We start from the raw sequence: 15,328 nt of genomic DNA, 5'->3' as shown, positions 1-15,328 counted from the left end.
CAACCTGCTCATTTTATAACTGACCAAAATATGAGACACCCATTTCTGTAAAAAAAAGCTGGTTTTATTTAGATCTCATTCCCTTCCAGAATATGCACCCCAGATATGTGCTGAAGAGAAAAAAATAAAAAAAGAGGAAAAGAGCTGGAAGGTGGGTGTTTATCAGAATAAATCATCAGGGAACACATCATCAGCTCAGGCTTTGAACAGCCTGACTGGATGCCAGCAGAAACTAGACAGCAGAAAATCTGTGTTGGTTCAGTTCTTTTCAGAAGCTGGGCTTGTGTGCGTGTCAAAATCTAGTGAGCCAGAAAAGCAGGAGGGCAGGGTGGTTCTTGTGGGCAGCTGCCACCATTTTTTGGTGGAAAGGATCCAGGATTCCTCACAAGTGCTATTTCAAAACTGCACATCATCAAAACCTGGGGGTTTTAAATGTATCTAAAACTTCCTGAGGGAGAAAAGGCATCAGAACTAAGAGTTCAAGTGGAAAAGCACAAACCTACACCAGCACAAGGGACACCAAGAGCTTCTCTCAACCCTTCCTTCCTGCAGGGGCCTTTTGTGAAGCCACAAGGGCCCCTGGGTGGGCACACAGCCCCTGCCCCGCTGCCCTCCCTGAGGCACCCCTGGGATGGAATTAGCCCATCCCAACTGGGAAAAGGGGAAAAGACAACCACAATTCCCCACTCTGCTCCAGCACATCTCAGCTTGCTGCAGGTGAGACCACCAGACCCCAGTGTGGCACTGAGCTGTCACACCCCCAGCATGGCACAAAGCCACCTGTTTTCAGCCCTGCTCCTCATCTGAGCCCTCCTTGTGCTCCACATTTTGAATCATCTCCTCTTTGTCTCTCAATGCACTGTCACTGCACAGTTTACCCCGTGTTTTTCAGATTTGGGTTAGTTTGGGTGAGTCAGTGAGTGAACTCGTGGTCCCTGTGCAGCCACCCTGAGGCTGGAGGACACAGTGTCACTGTCACAGCACAGCAGGCAGAGGAGGCTCAGCCAGGATGCAAGGAAACAAAGGGAAACAAACAACTCAACTGGATCAAAAGCTTCAATGTGCAGCTCCCAAGCCTCTGGACATCATCACCTACATTCTACACCCCAGAAGTGATCTGTGAATGGAGTCAGCCCCTCATCTTCAAGACTCTCATGTTCTCCTGGCCAGTTTCTGCACTGAGCACCCACCACTGCTTTTTTCCTCTCTTTCAGAGCCAGCCCAGCATCAAAAGCCCAGGAAGTGCCTGCCCATAGCCTGGGGAGAGCCAAAGCCCACCAGGCACAGGGAGGAGCCACCGTGCCAGGGAAAAGCTTCAGCACAGTCCTTTATGTACAAATTCCAGCCAAAAGGGACAGGCCACAGAGGGGCAGTGCAAAGCTCTAAAGGGGATGCAGCAAGGTCGATTTACAGCCTTTACATCCCTCTGAACACACCCCAGCCCCTGCCCACGAGCCAGCTCAGTTGTCCACCTCTTCCTCATCGTTTGGTTCTTCCTCCTCCATCCTTTCATCATCATCATCATTGTCCTCCTCTCGGCTCTTATCTTGCTCCTCCGAGTCTGCCTTCTTGTCTTTATCTTTCCTGGCCTCTTTCTTTCCTTTCTGCTCCCGCCTGTAAACTGAGGAGAGAGAACAGTGAGGGCTTGGCACAGCACAGACAGGTCAGTGGCTGAGATCCAACATCCACTTGCTCTCCTGGCTTTGGAGGGGAGCAGGGGACTCAGAGCACAACTCACCCTACGAGCTGAGCTGTGCTGAGCAGCTCCATAGGAAATCAGGTTAAATTTCAGCAGAAAAATGCTGAAAAGGATGCAGGAGGTCACATTTACAGGCAGCACCTACGGCTTTCCTTAGATAACATAATAGGGGAGTGAGAGCAGATGAGACTTTCTCAATCCTCATCAGTTGTGCAATAATGTTATCCCAGTCCCGTTAAGGTGCACATTAGTTACTCCCCAGGCAAACTGCAGTGTAGGATGCTGGGCAAAGAGAAGAGAAACAAGACAGGCAATAAGTGTTGCTTGTCCAGCGTTGGAGGAAACAGGACTCAGTGCCTCAGAGTCCCTGGGCACCCATGGAGCACGGTACCTTCCAGGGATTCCTTCAGAGGGGCCACGAATCTCTGGAACTCCATCTCCTCCATGGCAGAGAGCACGTCCCCAGCATTCAGGGTTTTCCTCTTCCCCTTCATGGCAAAGTTATTTGCACTAGGGAGAACCAAAAAGAGAGGTAATAGGGAACTGTTAGCAATTCCATCTTGACTTTAATAATCAAGTCATAAGCAACTTAAAGAAGCCATCCACAAAACATTTAGGGTTTTTTTATCATTTACTAAAGAAGGTTTGAGACATTTTTGTTTACACTGGCTGTCTGTGCTTTCTCACAGTGTTAGTTTCTGCTTGCACAGACCTTTTCTATGAGCAGGAGAAAGCCTGAACCTTGACTGTGACAGTTCCACACAGCCCTAGAAGCACCTGCCACAAGAGAAGTGACTGCCTGCAGAGATTATGCCAAACCACCCCAAAATGTGACTGTGCCCTCTGTGGCAGCTCTTGCCCTAACACAGCTTCATGATGAAGAGCCTGACAGTGAGTCAAGTGCCCCTGCCTTTGCCAGGAAGGCTGTGCAGCCACATTCTAAGGCTAATGGCAGTTTGGGACCCCTCTTTTTGGGACATGGCTGTGTTCAGAGCCCAGCTACCTTCCCACGGGCTGCTCTGAGCAGTCCAACCCACCTGCTGCAGCCTGGCAGACTGGTTTATTTATATAAACAGAAAATACAGAAAAACAACACTGGGAAAGAGTCCTCAGGCCAGCAGAGATGAATTATCAATCAAGTGCCCCAGTGATTGCTGCACCAAGTCCTTACCATGATGTTGCATAGAGCACAAACACGCTCGCTGCTCGGGAGATCGCGCTCCGGGCTTCTTTGGAAATATTGACTCCATCAGGAAGCTGAAAAACAAATACAACTTTTATCAGCAGCTGCATAAAACAAACTCCAAAACTGAAGTGCCAGTGTGTTAAGGCACTCAGAGGGCTCAGAAGAACTGGGAACTGCTCTGGGGTGCTGTCACAGGAGCTCTGCTCCCAGTGGAAGCCCAGGGCAGTGGGAATGTGTCCCCCAAAGGTACAGAGCTGAGCAGAAGCCAGTGACTCTGGCATTTGGGGTCTGGCCGCTGTCTGCAGGTAACTCATCCTGTGACTGCCCAGCTCCTGACATGCCTGCCAGGCCCAGGCCCACCCAGCAACACCTCACAGCTCCAGACCAAACCAAGTAAACTAACCACTGGGAATTATTCTGGATTTTTATATAGACACGGACTTGTGTGCTGAAGTTTTAGGGGGCCTGGTTCTCACAGTGCCACTGCGGGAGCTGCACCGGTACAGCTGCAGTGAGGGGGCCGCAGCCCCGGTACCCCAGGGGGACAGCCCAGGGCAGAGGCCCGCGGGCGGGGACACAGCACGGGCCGGGGCCGGGGCCTCCAGGGCCGGGATCTCCCGGGGCTCCGCTGGGCCGCGGGGCCCGGCACCCACCGCCTCCTTGATGATGCGGGTGATGACGGCGTTGGGCAGGTTCAGGTCCTCCGGTCTCTCCGCCATCCTGGGCCTCCTGCAAGGCAAACGCGGCGTCAGGGGCGCGGGGATGGGCGGGATCGCGGTGGGACAGGCGGGATCCCCTCAGGACAGGGGGATCGCGGTGGGACAGGCGCTTTCCCCTCAGGACAGGGGGATCCCCTCGGGACTCGGCGCTCTCGGCCCGGCCGTACCCAGCCCGCGCTCCGCCGCCGCCCCGCCCGCTCCCGGCGCGCACCGCGGCCCTGCCCACACGGCGGGAAATGGCGGCGGCGCCTGAGGGGCGGGCAGCGGGAAGGGAAAGAGAAAGGGAAAGGAAAGGGAAAAGAAAGAGAGGGAGAAGGACAAGGAGGAGAAGCAGGAATAGGAACAAGATAAAGGCAGGGATAGGGACAGGCATAGCTATAGGTGTAGGTACAAGTGTAGGTGTAAGGCCAGGTGATGGTGAGGGGACAGGGACAGGTGCGGGACAAGTTCAGGTGAAGGAACAAGGACAGATTCAGGTGCAGGTACAGGACAGGTGCAGGGGCAGGTTCAGCTGTAGGTGAAGGGACAGGTTCAGGTGCAGGACAGGTTCAGGTGCAGGGACAGGACAGGTGCAGGGGCAGGTTCAGCTATAGGTGAAGGGACAGGTACAGGACAGGACAGGTGCAGGTACAGGACAGGTTCAGGTGCAGGGACAGGCTCAGGTGGTCACACCGCTGTCCCTGAGGGGCTGTCAGGGCTCGGAGCAGGGCCAGGCACAGGCACAGCCTGGGGCAGAGCTGGGGCAGCCCTGGGCAGAGCTGGTGCCTCTGGGATTGTTCCCAAGGTGCCCCAAAGTCCCTGGGATCAGTAAGGCTCGCTCCAAGGCTGTGTGACACTGTTAGTGACTAAGGCATTACTGTATCCTTGTGCGTGGCTGACAAAGCTCCAGCCTCTGCACCAACACTAATACAAACCTTTTCAATTTATTTATATATTTTTAGCAAACAAATTAGTGTTCATTGGCTCTAGGTTACATAATTCTCTTCATTAGTTACCGTTTTCTCTGCTCTTGGTTGTTAATTTCTCACACTTCACGCTAATCTGGTCCCCATACTTTATTACTTTTATAATCTTTTTCTCAGTCAGGGAATCTCCAGTTTTCCAGGCCTTAATCTCATCTGCATTTTCTGCTTGCTTCAACACCCTTGAAGGGTCATAAATTTAAGATCCCAGATGTCCAATCTCCAACTCCCTTTGGCTTTGTTTATTGAAGCTTGGCAGGGTTACTTTTAGCAAACTTGAGGTTTTGGTTATTTAGTGATCAAAGAAATTGTAAGAGCCTGTGAAGAAACTTAAATAGTGCTAGCTGAAAGTGGGCACTGGTTGCAATTAATTAAAACAATTAGTTCGGAAAGTTGCATCATTTCCAATGGGAAATAACAGCTGTTTTACCCCACACTGGTGTCTGGCCTCTTCCCTTGTTGCTGTGTGAGGGCACAGGGCTGTGAGCTCCTCCATCCCTGCCCCACTGACCCCATGCCTGGCCTAAACCCTGTAATTCCACGAGACTTTATCCCTGTTGATAACCTGACCAGGTAATTAAATAAGCTCAGAGTGCAAGAAAGCAGATTAATGCTGTGATACTTGAAATTGTGAGCAGTGATTGACGGCAGAGCTCTTTTCCATGGGAAATGGGAATTCCCTGTTATCAAGGGCAGCGTTTCTGTTGCAGGGAGAGTTGACAGAAGCTTGTGAGCCCAGGTGAAGGCAACAGTGGTGGACATAACGCTGTGCTGTGGGAAGCACACACTGAGCACAAATGTTCCAGTTCCACTGGATTAATAAACTCCATCCCTGCTGTACAAACGGTGTGTACATTTTGGTTTTAGCTCCTTTCCATGTGCTCTGTTGCTCCCCACCTGTTTGGTGGGGCAGTGCTGGCACTGGGGAGGGACATTCACAGGCAGCAGACTGAGCTGCTGTGACAGTGGCACACTGAGGCTGTGACCATGGCACACTGAGCTGCTGTGACAGCGACTGTCACCCTGTTCTGAAGTTCTTCTAAGCCTTCTGATGTTTACATTTTTAAAATAGAGTTTCTCACTGACTTTTCATGTAAATAATGATTGTTTTGCAGTCCTTTCTGGAGGAGGAGAGAATTGGACTGTTGGTTTGACCAGTGTGGTCGGAGAGGTGGCGATCTCATCCTCTAATCCATGGTCACTTTTGGAATTCTATAAATAGTGAGGTCTGGAAATAAATGCACCTTTTTTGCCTTGGACATCTCAGCATGTGAGTGTTCATTTTGTGTCCTATTGTGACAGTGCCCATGGCAGACTCAGATCCTGGACAGGGGTTTTGTATTTGTTGGGAATGCCCCAATGAAGGCAGGAATGATGCATCTGACTCCATGTTCTCAGAAGGCTAATTTATTACTTTATAATACTATATTATGTTAAAGAATATATTTAATATATTTTAATATAATATGTTGATATAATTATATATTAATTATATATAATACTATATTCTATTGAAGAATATACTATATTCTATGAAAGAATACTATACTAAAGAATACAGAAAGAATACTTACAGAATGCTAAGAAGATAATGAAAACTCATGACTCTTTTCAGAGTCCTAGCACAGTTTGGCCCTGATTGGCCAAAGAGTGAAAACAACTCCCAGCAGAATGCAATGGAACAATCACCTGTGGGTAAACAATCTCCAAACACATTGCACATGAGCACAGCACAGGAGAAGCAAATGAGATAAGAATTGTTTTCCTTTTCTCTGAGGCTTCTCAGTTTCCCAGGAGAAAAATCTTGGGTGAAGGGATTTCATCAGAGGATGTGAATGCCACACAGGGAGGGTGGCTCAGAGCCCTTGGGAGCCACTGCTGCTCATTTTGGTTTCTTAGAAAAAGAAGCTTTTTTAGAGCATGAGGTGTTTTTGTCCATGAACTGAGAACCAAGCGAGGTGGTGGTGTGGGAATGCCTGGGGAAGGGGTGGGATGGAGCAGAGCCAGGAATGGGGGCTGCTCAAATCCAGGGATTCAACCCAAAGCTGCTCCATTCATCCAGCTCTGTGAGTCCTCTGGACACAGCAGGCTCTCCTCCCTGGCCCCTGGTGTGAGTCTGTATTTGTTTTTAATGACAATGTCTGGAGGTTGGTACATTGAGTCCCAGGAAGGGACATTGAAGCCCATTCCATGGCAGGGACACCTCCCACTGTCCCAGGCTGCTCCCAGCCCAGTCCAGCCTGGCCTGGGACACTTCCAGGGACATTTCCAGGGATCCGGGGGCAGCCATCCATCCTGGCCTTATATCCTGTAGGTCCAGAGCCTTTATATTAAATCAGCTTTCTAGTCTTGTTTCACTGTCATGTGTAAAACACAGAGGATGTTGAGCATGCAGTGCTCAAATTTACTGCTGTGAGTCACATTTTACACTGGAACAAAAATGTTGTTGCACATAGCACAGGTATAAATACAGTGACAGAGGAGCAGCAGCTCAGCCCAGCCTGAGAGGGAAAGCAAAACCATGGGACAATCAATATTGTCCTTCTGTACCCCAGGGAAAGGCTATAACAGATTTAGATTTAAATGCTTTGAGTTAGATATTAAGAAAACACCCTGTGAGGGTGGGCAGGCCCTGGCACAGGGTGCCCAGAGCAGCTGTGGCTGCCCCTGGATCCCTGGCAGTGCCCAAGGCCAGGCTGGGCAGGGCTGGGAGCAGCCTGGGGCAGTGGGAGGTGTCCCTGCCATGGCAGGGGTGGAATGAGAGGATCTTCAAGGTCTCTTCCACGTTCTGTGATTCTGTGATTCTGTTCAATGCCTCTGCACTGGTGTCAGTAGATGAACGCTGTGAGTTTTAAGCCTGCAGTGAGGGTGGGCACTCCTTTAACCTCCTTGTTTTTCACAAAATTGCACGAAAATGTGACATTTATGGTTTAGCTGCAGGCAAAGAGCTGACCCAGCAGTGTTTGTACTCCTCAGAACCCACTGTTAGCACAGAGGGGCTTGAATCTCACTTGACTTCTGTGAAAATGACACTTCAGTATTATCTTGGCCAAAGAAAAAATATTACTACAAAAATACAGAGTATTCTGATGTAGAACAGTCATGGTGGAACACCTGAATTGTTTCCAGCACTCCTGAAGCCCTGTTTGGATGGGAGCCATCCAAGCCCTGTAAATAAGAGGCTGCTGATGCAGTAACTCTTCCTCTTGTAGAATCAGGGATGAGATGTGCCAGGACATGGGAGCAAACCCTTCCCTCTGGGCTCTGCCTGCTCTGCTCAGAATGTTTTGGGGCTGCAGGATTCACTGTGAGGGCCTGAGAAGCGTTCAGTGCCTTCCTGTGCCCTGAGTCACTTCACACCTCTGCCCTCGTTAGTGCTGAACGGAGCCGGGGCTCGGGTGACTCAGGGGGACAGGACAGCCCTTAGGAGGCACAGCCAACAGCAGGGGACACAGGGGACACACGGCAGGGACACAGGGACACATCCCAAACTGGTGTTGGGTGATGCAGGAACACATCCCAGACTGGTGTTGGATAACCCAGGGACACAGGGACTTGTCCCAAACTGGTGTTGGATGAAGGAAGAGACACAGGGACACATCCCAAACTGGTGTTGGGTGATGCAGGGACACAGGAACATGTCCCAAACTGGTGTTGGGTGATGCAGGGACACAGGGACACATCCCAAACTGGTGTTGGGTGATGCAGGGACACAGGGACACATCCCAAACTGGTGTTGGATGATGCAGGGACACAGGAACATGTCCCAAACTGGGATTGGATAATGCAGGGACACAGGGACACATCCCAGACTGATGTTGGATGAAGGCTGGGACACAGGGACTCATCCCAAACTGGTGTTGGATGCTGCAGGGACATAGGGACACATCCCAAACTGCTGTTGGATGACTCAGGGACACAGGGACACATCCCAAACTGGTGTTGGAGGATGCAAGGACATAGGGATTCATCCCAAATTGGTGTTGGATGAAGGAAGAGACACAGGGACACATCCCAAACTGGTGTTGGATAACTCAGGGACACAAGAACACATCCCAAACTGGTGTTGGGTGATGCAGGGACACATCCCAAACTGGTGTTGGATGATGCAGGGACACAGGGACTCATCCCAAACTGGGATTGGATAATGCAGGGACACAGGGACACATCCCTGACTGATGTTGGATGAAGGCTGGGACACAGAGACACATCCCAAAAGTGGTGTGGATGAAGGAAGAGACACAGGGACACATCCCAAACTGGTGTTGGATAACTCAGAGACACAGGGACACATCCCAAACTGATGTTGGATAACTCAGAGACACAAGGACTCATCCCAAACTGCTGTTGGATGGTTTGCACTTCCCAATTTAAATTTCCTTGGGAGACTGTCTACGACTGCTCCGTTTTTAAAATTCATTTTCCTTTTGGCTATGGAAGAAGAATGAATGTGAAACACTTGGCAGTATCCTTTTTAAAAGGAAACAAGGTTTTGCTTGGTCATTATAATCTCTAAATGTTTAAGTGCATCAGGGCTCTAACAGAGCTGGTGCCTGGAATGATCCCATTTTTCCTTCCCCTCAGGACAGGCCAGGCACTGCAGGCAGGAGCCCGGTCCCCAGAGGATGGAGCTGTCCCTCAGAGGTGTCACTCACACTCTTCTCTTCCTACCTCAGCCCCTCTAAGTTTAGCTCACCTCTGATGAAGGCCTCCGAGTGCAGCACTTTTCAAAATATCTTCCTGGCATTCTTTTTTTAGCCGTAAACTAATTCAGCAGTTTCAGCTGTCAAAAAAGTGCCAGCCTGAAATTCTGCTGATTGAGTGGACCTTCCTATGTGACCTAAGCCAGAGACTTGGACAAATCCTGTGTTCCAGGTCAGGAGCTATTTTCAGCTGCGTGGATGGACTATTGCATTAACTGTAACTTTGTTACTCCCTTTGGAAAGTGCTTTGGGAAGGGAAGCTGTAGGGTGACCTCTGTGTCACCTCTGGTGGTGTTCACTCGGGTTTGTGGCACCATGAATCTTGCTCTGTTTGTGCCCTGCTCCAGCCAGGGCTCTGCAGCAGGGTCAGACATCTGTGCTCTCACCTGCACAGACCATCCTGGTGCTCTGCAGTAACACAGGGACAGTGAGTGCTCCCAGCTCCCCGGGTGTCAGAGCTCAGTGCATCCCTCTGGGTGTCCAGAGTTGCCAAGGACCCCGTCAGGGGGCTCAGAGACCCTGGCACAGAGCCCAGAACACCTGGGGATTTGATTCTGATCCTTGGAGCAAGTTACCAGCTTTGTATGAGGACATGAAAGTCACACAGGTTTGAATGGTGTAAAAACAAAATGATCACAGGGTGAAAATGTAGATTTTAGGATTTTTGGTGTGGGGGTTATGGGGACAAGATGGAGGAATCTGGGCATGTCCAGCCTTTCTTCTTCTTCTTCTTCTTCTTCTTCTTCTTCTTCTTCTTCTTCTTCTTCTTCTTCTTCTTCTGCTTCTGCTTCTTCTGCTTCTTCTTCTGCTTCTTCTGCTTCTGCTTCTTCTGCTTCTGCTTCTGCTTCTTCTTCTTCTTCTTCTTCTTCTGCTTCTGCTTCTTCTTCTGCTTCTTCTTCTGCTTCTTCTTCTGCTTCTTCTTCTGCTTCTTCTGCTTCTCCTTCTCCTTCTCCTTCTCCTCCTCCTCCTCCTTCTCCTTCTCCTCCTTCTTCTCCTCCTCCTCTTCCTTCTCCTCCTTCTCCTCCTTCTCCTCCTCCTTCTTCTTGTTCTCCATTTTCTGCAGTGCTGTTGGCACTTTGGGATTGGTTCAGAGTGGAAGTGCACTGTCTAACATAGGTGATAGGTATTGGGAATTCAGTGTAAATATGTTATATGTAGTTTGTAGTATAAAAGGACAACACAGAGTGCCTGTGGCTGCCCTGCTGAGCAGATCTCAGCGGGGCAGAAAGAAAATTTTATAGATAAGAATTAATAAACAACCTCAAGACCGAAAAGTGAAGAGTCCAGACTCGTTCCTCAGCTGTGTGGGCTGAAGCAGAGACACCCTGCACATCTGGGGCAGCAATTACCAACAGCAACCTGAGAGCAGGGAAGGGAATGCCTTCCTGATTCTGGGTAATGGGATCACACTCAAACAATATGGGCAATAATCAGGTTGTGCTCAGCTAATTGATCCAGCATAACAATTAATCCACAGAGTGGCTTAAAGGTGCCCCAGTAAGGTGGGCTAATGGTGTAGTGTGCCACTACAAAATGGGATCCAGCTCCTCCTATGTCTGCCAAATGCACATTAAAGTTGACCCTACAGGAGTGGAAAGTCCTTGAATTGAAAGTGGCTTAGGGCTGGGCAGCTATTTTGGAAAATGTCTTGTGCCTGCTCTGTTGTGTTCTCCCCTAGACATCACCTTCTGACATGAAACAGGAGCTTTGTCAGACCCTGCTTTTATTTTCTTTAATATTCTTGAATATCCTTTCTCCTTAAATATTCTTGTAAAGACTCCTCACTGGGAGGGTGGTGGTCACTGGCACAGGCTCCCTGGGGAAGTGGTGCGGCACCAAGGCTGCCAGAGCTCCTAGGACATCTGGAGGATGTGATGAGTGACAGGGTTTCATTCTAGTCCTGCAAGGGAGTGGGGCTATGATCCCTTGCAGCTGGAGAGACTCTGTGTGCCTGTTCCCATGCCTGGGCTGAAGGGGGGAGTCAGGATCAGAGTTCTGGGGGAGAAATGAGGCAGCTGCCCTTGGAGCAGCAGCTTCACTCTAACACCAGCTTAACTGAACAGAAAAATGTCAGAGACCCTTGGTTTACTCTGTCCAGCCTGGCAATGGGGAAGATAATGATGATCCAGATGACAAAGGAGATCTCTGTCAAGAGAAAGGGCAACTTTTCCCTTCTGTTGTGCCCCAGGACAAAGGACAATGGCTTTAAACTGAAGGAGGATACACTTAGTTAGATATTGGGGAGGAATTGTTCCCTGGCAGGGTGGGCAGGCCCTGGCACAGGGTGCCCAGAGCAGCTGTGGCTGCCCCTGGATCCCTGGCAGTGCCCAAGGCCAGGCTGGGCAGGGCTGGGAGCACCTGGGACAGTGGGAGGTGTCCCTGCCATGGCAGGGGTGGCACTGGATGGGCTTTAAGGTCTCTCCCATCCCAAACCAGTCTAAGAGTTCTGGCATTTGATCTGTCTCTCCCCATCACATGCCAAATCTGTTTGGGTGCCAAATGCCAGAAATATTTGATTTTCTGTGAAATCAGTGAGCTAACCTGGCTCACTGGGAGGCAGAGCAGTGTCAGAGCTGGGGAGCAGAGGTACCTGAGAGGAGAGCTCAGCGATTTCCTGCAGCTCCAGACTGCAGTTCAGCTCAGGTGACAGGCAATAACTTCCTAAGCTGTTTTAACTTCATTACTTTGATCCATTTGACCATTCTAAGGCCAAAAGCATAATTCCCAAGAGACCTTTTGCTATATTGAAACTGATCTCTTTTATGAGAAGGGTCACTAAAGACCCAGCTTGGTTATTACATTGTTTTTATTGCATTAAAATAAATCAACAATGGATTAATACTCAGCATTTGTCAAAATGCTGCAGCAGGACTGGATGCTCAGATCAGACATCCTCTAAGAGACCTGGAATGTCTCATGGTGCTGCTCTTGTGTGTCACTGAGGGTTCAGAGTGCAGGAGAATGGTGCTGATGTGAGCTGATGTGCTGCTGTAATTCACTGGGTTTTTAATCAGGTTAAGGTGCAAGACAGGTGTGTGTTAAACACCTGGCCTGAGGAATTCCCACTGCCCCAGGGAAATGCAAAAGCAAGGACAAAGCCTTGAGCTGGGAAAATTGTCAGGTGTGGGCCCAACCCACTGTTATTCTGCCGGCTAGGCATGGCAAAAGGGGAAAAGGATGAAAAAGGGGAAAAAGGATGAAAAAAAAGAACAAAAGAATAGTTTATGATGCCCCATTAGTGAGAGCAGCCTCTCAGCCTGCAATCAGACTGAGCTGTGTGCCTTTAATGGGGAGAGAATCATGGAACCCCAGCCTGCTTTGGGGTGGAAGGGACCCTAAAGCCCATCCAGTGCCACCCCTGCCATGGCAGGGACACCTCCCCCTGTGCCAGGGGCTCCCAGCCCTGCCCAGCCTGGCCAAGGATGGGAACCCACCCCACACAGGCAGCCTGTGGTGCTCTGGTGGCTGCTGCTCCCTGTGATTGCTGCTCCTCACGGTGGAGGCTCCTCCAGCCCAGAGGAGATGCTCTGTACAGGATGTGTCTGGAGGGATCAGGGAGCATCCCTGTGCTCAAAGGGATCCCTCTCCTGAATTCCAGCTGGATATCTCCCTAACCAGCCCCAGGGCAGCAGGGGAAGAAGCCAGGCAGTTTCTGCAGGTTTACAGTGTTCAGATGGGTGAAAACCTGAACTGAAATAAAACAAGAGTTTCTTGCTCTCCCATCTTTTCCCTGCTGCTCTCCTCCTGGACAGGAGCTGGTTTATGGAGCAGCTCTTACACAAACCATGCTGTGCTCACAGCTGCCTTGGTTTCAGCCAGTTTGGCAATGGCAAAGGGACAAGATGAACTGTTTCCAGCAAGCCTGGCCCTGTTGGAGGATGAGCACAGCACAAGTGGTTGTGCATGGAGACTGTTTTGTGCTCTGCATCCCTGGGGAGGCACCAGGGGCTGTGCCAGCTCCTGCTCACGTGGGGTTTGTCACAGACTGCCCTAGAAATGCTCTGTGCTCCCATCCTGAGCTCCTGCAGACACCCCTCAGAGCCCAGGCAGGGCTGTGGCTGCTCCCTTTGCATGTTCAGAGTCTGCATTTCATAGGGAAGGGGCACAGAGGGAGGTTTAGAAAAGAGATCAGCCAAAGCATAAACTTGTTACCCTAAATGATGGGTGCAAAAGGCCAAACACATGAAGTGCTGTGGAGAGGCAGGGACACAGTTTGTGTCAGACTCTGGATGTTGCCAGGACTCTGATATGTTGCAGCAGCTGAGCTGAGTGCTGTGCTGGGATCCTGTGCTGGCTGTGGGGACCCCGTGGAAGGGGATGGATGGTTCTGTGAGCAGGAGCAGCCCATGAGGCTGGGGCAGTGCTGGTTTGACACCCAGGGCTCTGTCCTCTCCCAGCTCCATTTTCCAGGAGTGTGGAGTCCTGAGTGCATCAGCCTGGAAAGGAGGAGACAAGGGAGCTGCAGGACAGCAAAGGCAGCAGCAGAGACCACGCTGGGGATGTTGCTGCTGCTCTGGCTCAGATCTGGGCTCCAACAGGATGCTCACACCCTGGGATGTGGGCAGAGAAGGGGTGGTGTACCTAAAATACCCTGGAAGGAGGAGAAACCTTTTTTGTGCCTCAGACTGGAAAAGGATTTGCAATGTGCCAGTCTGCCTCTTTGTTGGGCTCCTAACTGGAGTTTTCCAGGGAGAAGCTGAGCTGTGCCTGTGCAGAGGTGGTGCCAGGGACAGCAGCACCTCAGCTGGGCCCTGGGGAAGAGGGGCTGCACTGTTCCCACTGCTGGAATGGTTTCTGTGCCTGCCCTATATGCCAGGCTCTCCTAATCCCAGAAATCTGCCCTCAGGATTGCCCTGAAATAGCCCAAACCCTCCTTCCTGCAATCCTCTTACCATCTGGGCAGCCAGATAATTTTTCCCAGCCTGATTGAGTTTCTCTAGTTCCAAAGGCAGCCCCAAGCCTGTGGGTTTTCTGTGTGCATATGTTGCCCTTTTGCCTGGAATAACTGTCTAAGCACGTGTTTGGATTTGAATATCCAGCCAAAGGCAGACCCTGGTGCTGGCAGGCTGGAATCTGTGATGGAGAACGGTGTTAAATTTTAAAAGAAAGTCATTAACTCCCAGGCCAACCAGCTGAATGGGCAGTTTGCTGGGGACTCCAAGAGAACTGCAGGTTAAGGTCAGACCCAGGCTGGAATGTGAGGGGGGAAGTCAGGAGGAGTTGATTTTTGCTGTTGGGAGCCAGGAGAGAACAGAGCTGTTGCAGGACCACCATCTCCCCCAGCTCACAGTTTAATTTGTACCTCCCCAGCTGGATCTCTGCTCCCTTGGGACATTTTTATACTGGTTTGGATTGGGATTTCCCCCTCCCCTTGCAGTGGTACCACGAGCAGAGGCTCTGGGAGCTGAATCTCCTCAGCTGGAGAGGATCTGACCTGCGAGGGAGCCATGGAGCAGCCCCGTGAGTGCTGGGGGTTCCTCTGCCTTTGAGCACTGCTCGTTCCCTGGGGAGCAGGGGGATGGATGGGTGTGCAGGCATCTCTTATGAAAAATCCTTTCCTTAGGAGTTTTCCTCCCGAGAAGCTGAAAGGCCTCAGGAACAAAATGTAAACATTTATTATCTGCTGCTGTGGAATGCAACAGGTGCATCTGGGATTGGTCTCATGGGGTTGTTTCTAATTAATGGCCATTAATCAGAAACACAGTCAACTGGCTTGGACAGAGAGTCTGAGACACAAACCTTTGTTATCATTCTTTCTTTTTCTATCCTTAGCCAGCCTTCTGATGAAATTCTTTCTTCTATTCTTTTAGTATAGTTTTAATATAATATATATCATAAAATAATAAATCAAGCCTTCTGAAACATGGAGTCAGATCCTCATCTCTTCCCTCATCCTCTGACCCCTGTGAGCACGGGCACAGATGGGTGGTGGCTCTGTGGGTGGCTGCTCATGGCAGCCAGATCTGGAGCCTGGAGGAGATGAGGGTCTGTGTCTGCCCTGTTCCTGTTATGGGGGGCTGGAGATGCCCAGCTTCCCGTGGGATCGTGTTTGATCTCAG

General features: G+C 50.5%; 2 protein-coding genes across 2 annotated transcripts in view; one reads left to right on the top strand and one right to left on the bottom strand.

The window, feature by feature from the left end:
* Positions 1–42: 42 nt before the first annotated feature.
* Positions 43–3,802, bottom strand: POLE3 (DNA polymerase epsilon 3, accessory subunit). The gene is made up of 5 exons (XM_063174577.1): positions 3,772–3,802; positions 3,539–3,614; positions 2,871–2,956; positions 2,091–2,209; positions 43–1,621 (listed from the first exon to the last, which is right to left on the bottom strand). The coding sequence occupies exons 2-5, from the start codon at positions 3,602–3,604 to the stop codon at positions 1,461–1,463; spliced, it is 432 nt and encodes a 143-aa protein (XP_063030647.1). The 5' UTR covers positions 3,605–3,614; positions 3,772–3,802; the 3' UTR covers positions 43–1,460.
* A 10,657-nt stretch (positions 3,803–14,459) lies between these two features.
* The window catches only part of RGS3 (regulator of G protein signaling 3), a 92,195-nt gene continuing 91,326 nt past the window's right edge, over positions 14,460–15,328 (top strand). Inside the window, exon 1 of the mRNA XM_063174416.1 lies at positions 14,460–14,729. Within this exon, the coding sequence (XP_063030486.1) occupies positions 14,717–14,729 (13 nt within the window). The 5' untranslated portion in view covers positions 14,460–14,716. The remainder of the gene's footprint in view (positions 14,730–15,328) is intronic.

Source organism: Melospiza melodia, chromosome 22 (assembly GCF_035770615.1).
Source record: "Melospiza melodia melodia isolate bMelMel2 chromosome 22, bMelMel2.pri, whole genome shotgun sequence".
Lineage (NCBI taxonomy): Eukaryota > Metazoa > Chordata > Aves > Passeriformes > Passerellidae > Melospiza > Melospiza melodia.
This window is presented reverse-complemented; position numbering and strand designations above follow the sequence as displayed.

What these genes read in the sequence shown, in the direction of transcription:
- POLE3 (XM_063174577.1), bottom strand. Translation starts at nt 3,604, where the DNA reads ATGGCGGAGAGACCGGAGGACCTGAACCTGCCCAACGCCGTCATCACC. An exon ending in GTGCTCTATGCAACATCATG is followed by an intron (nt 2,210 to 2,870) that starts GTAAGGACTTGG and finishes GGTTCTCCCTAG; the next exon opens with TGCAAATAACTTTGCCATGA. An exon ending in TCTGAAGGAATCCCTGGAAG is followed by an intron (nt 1,622 to 2,090) that starts GTACCGTGCTCC and finishes CTCTCTCCTCAG; the next exon opens with TTTACAGGCGGGAGCAGAAA.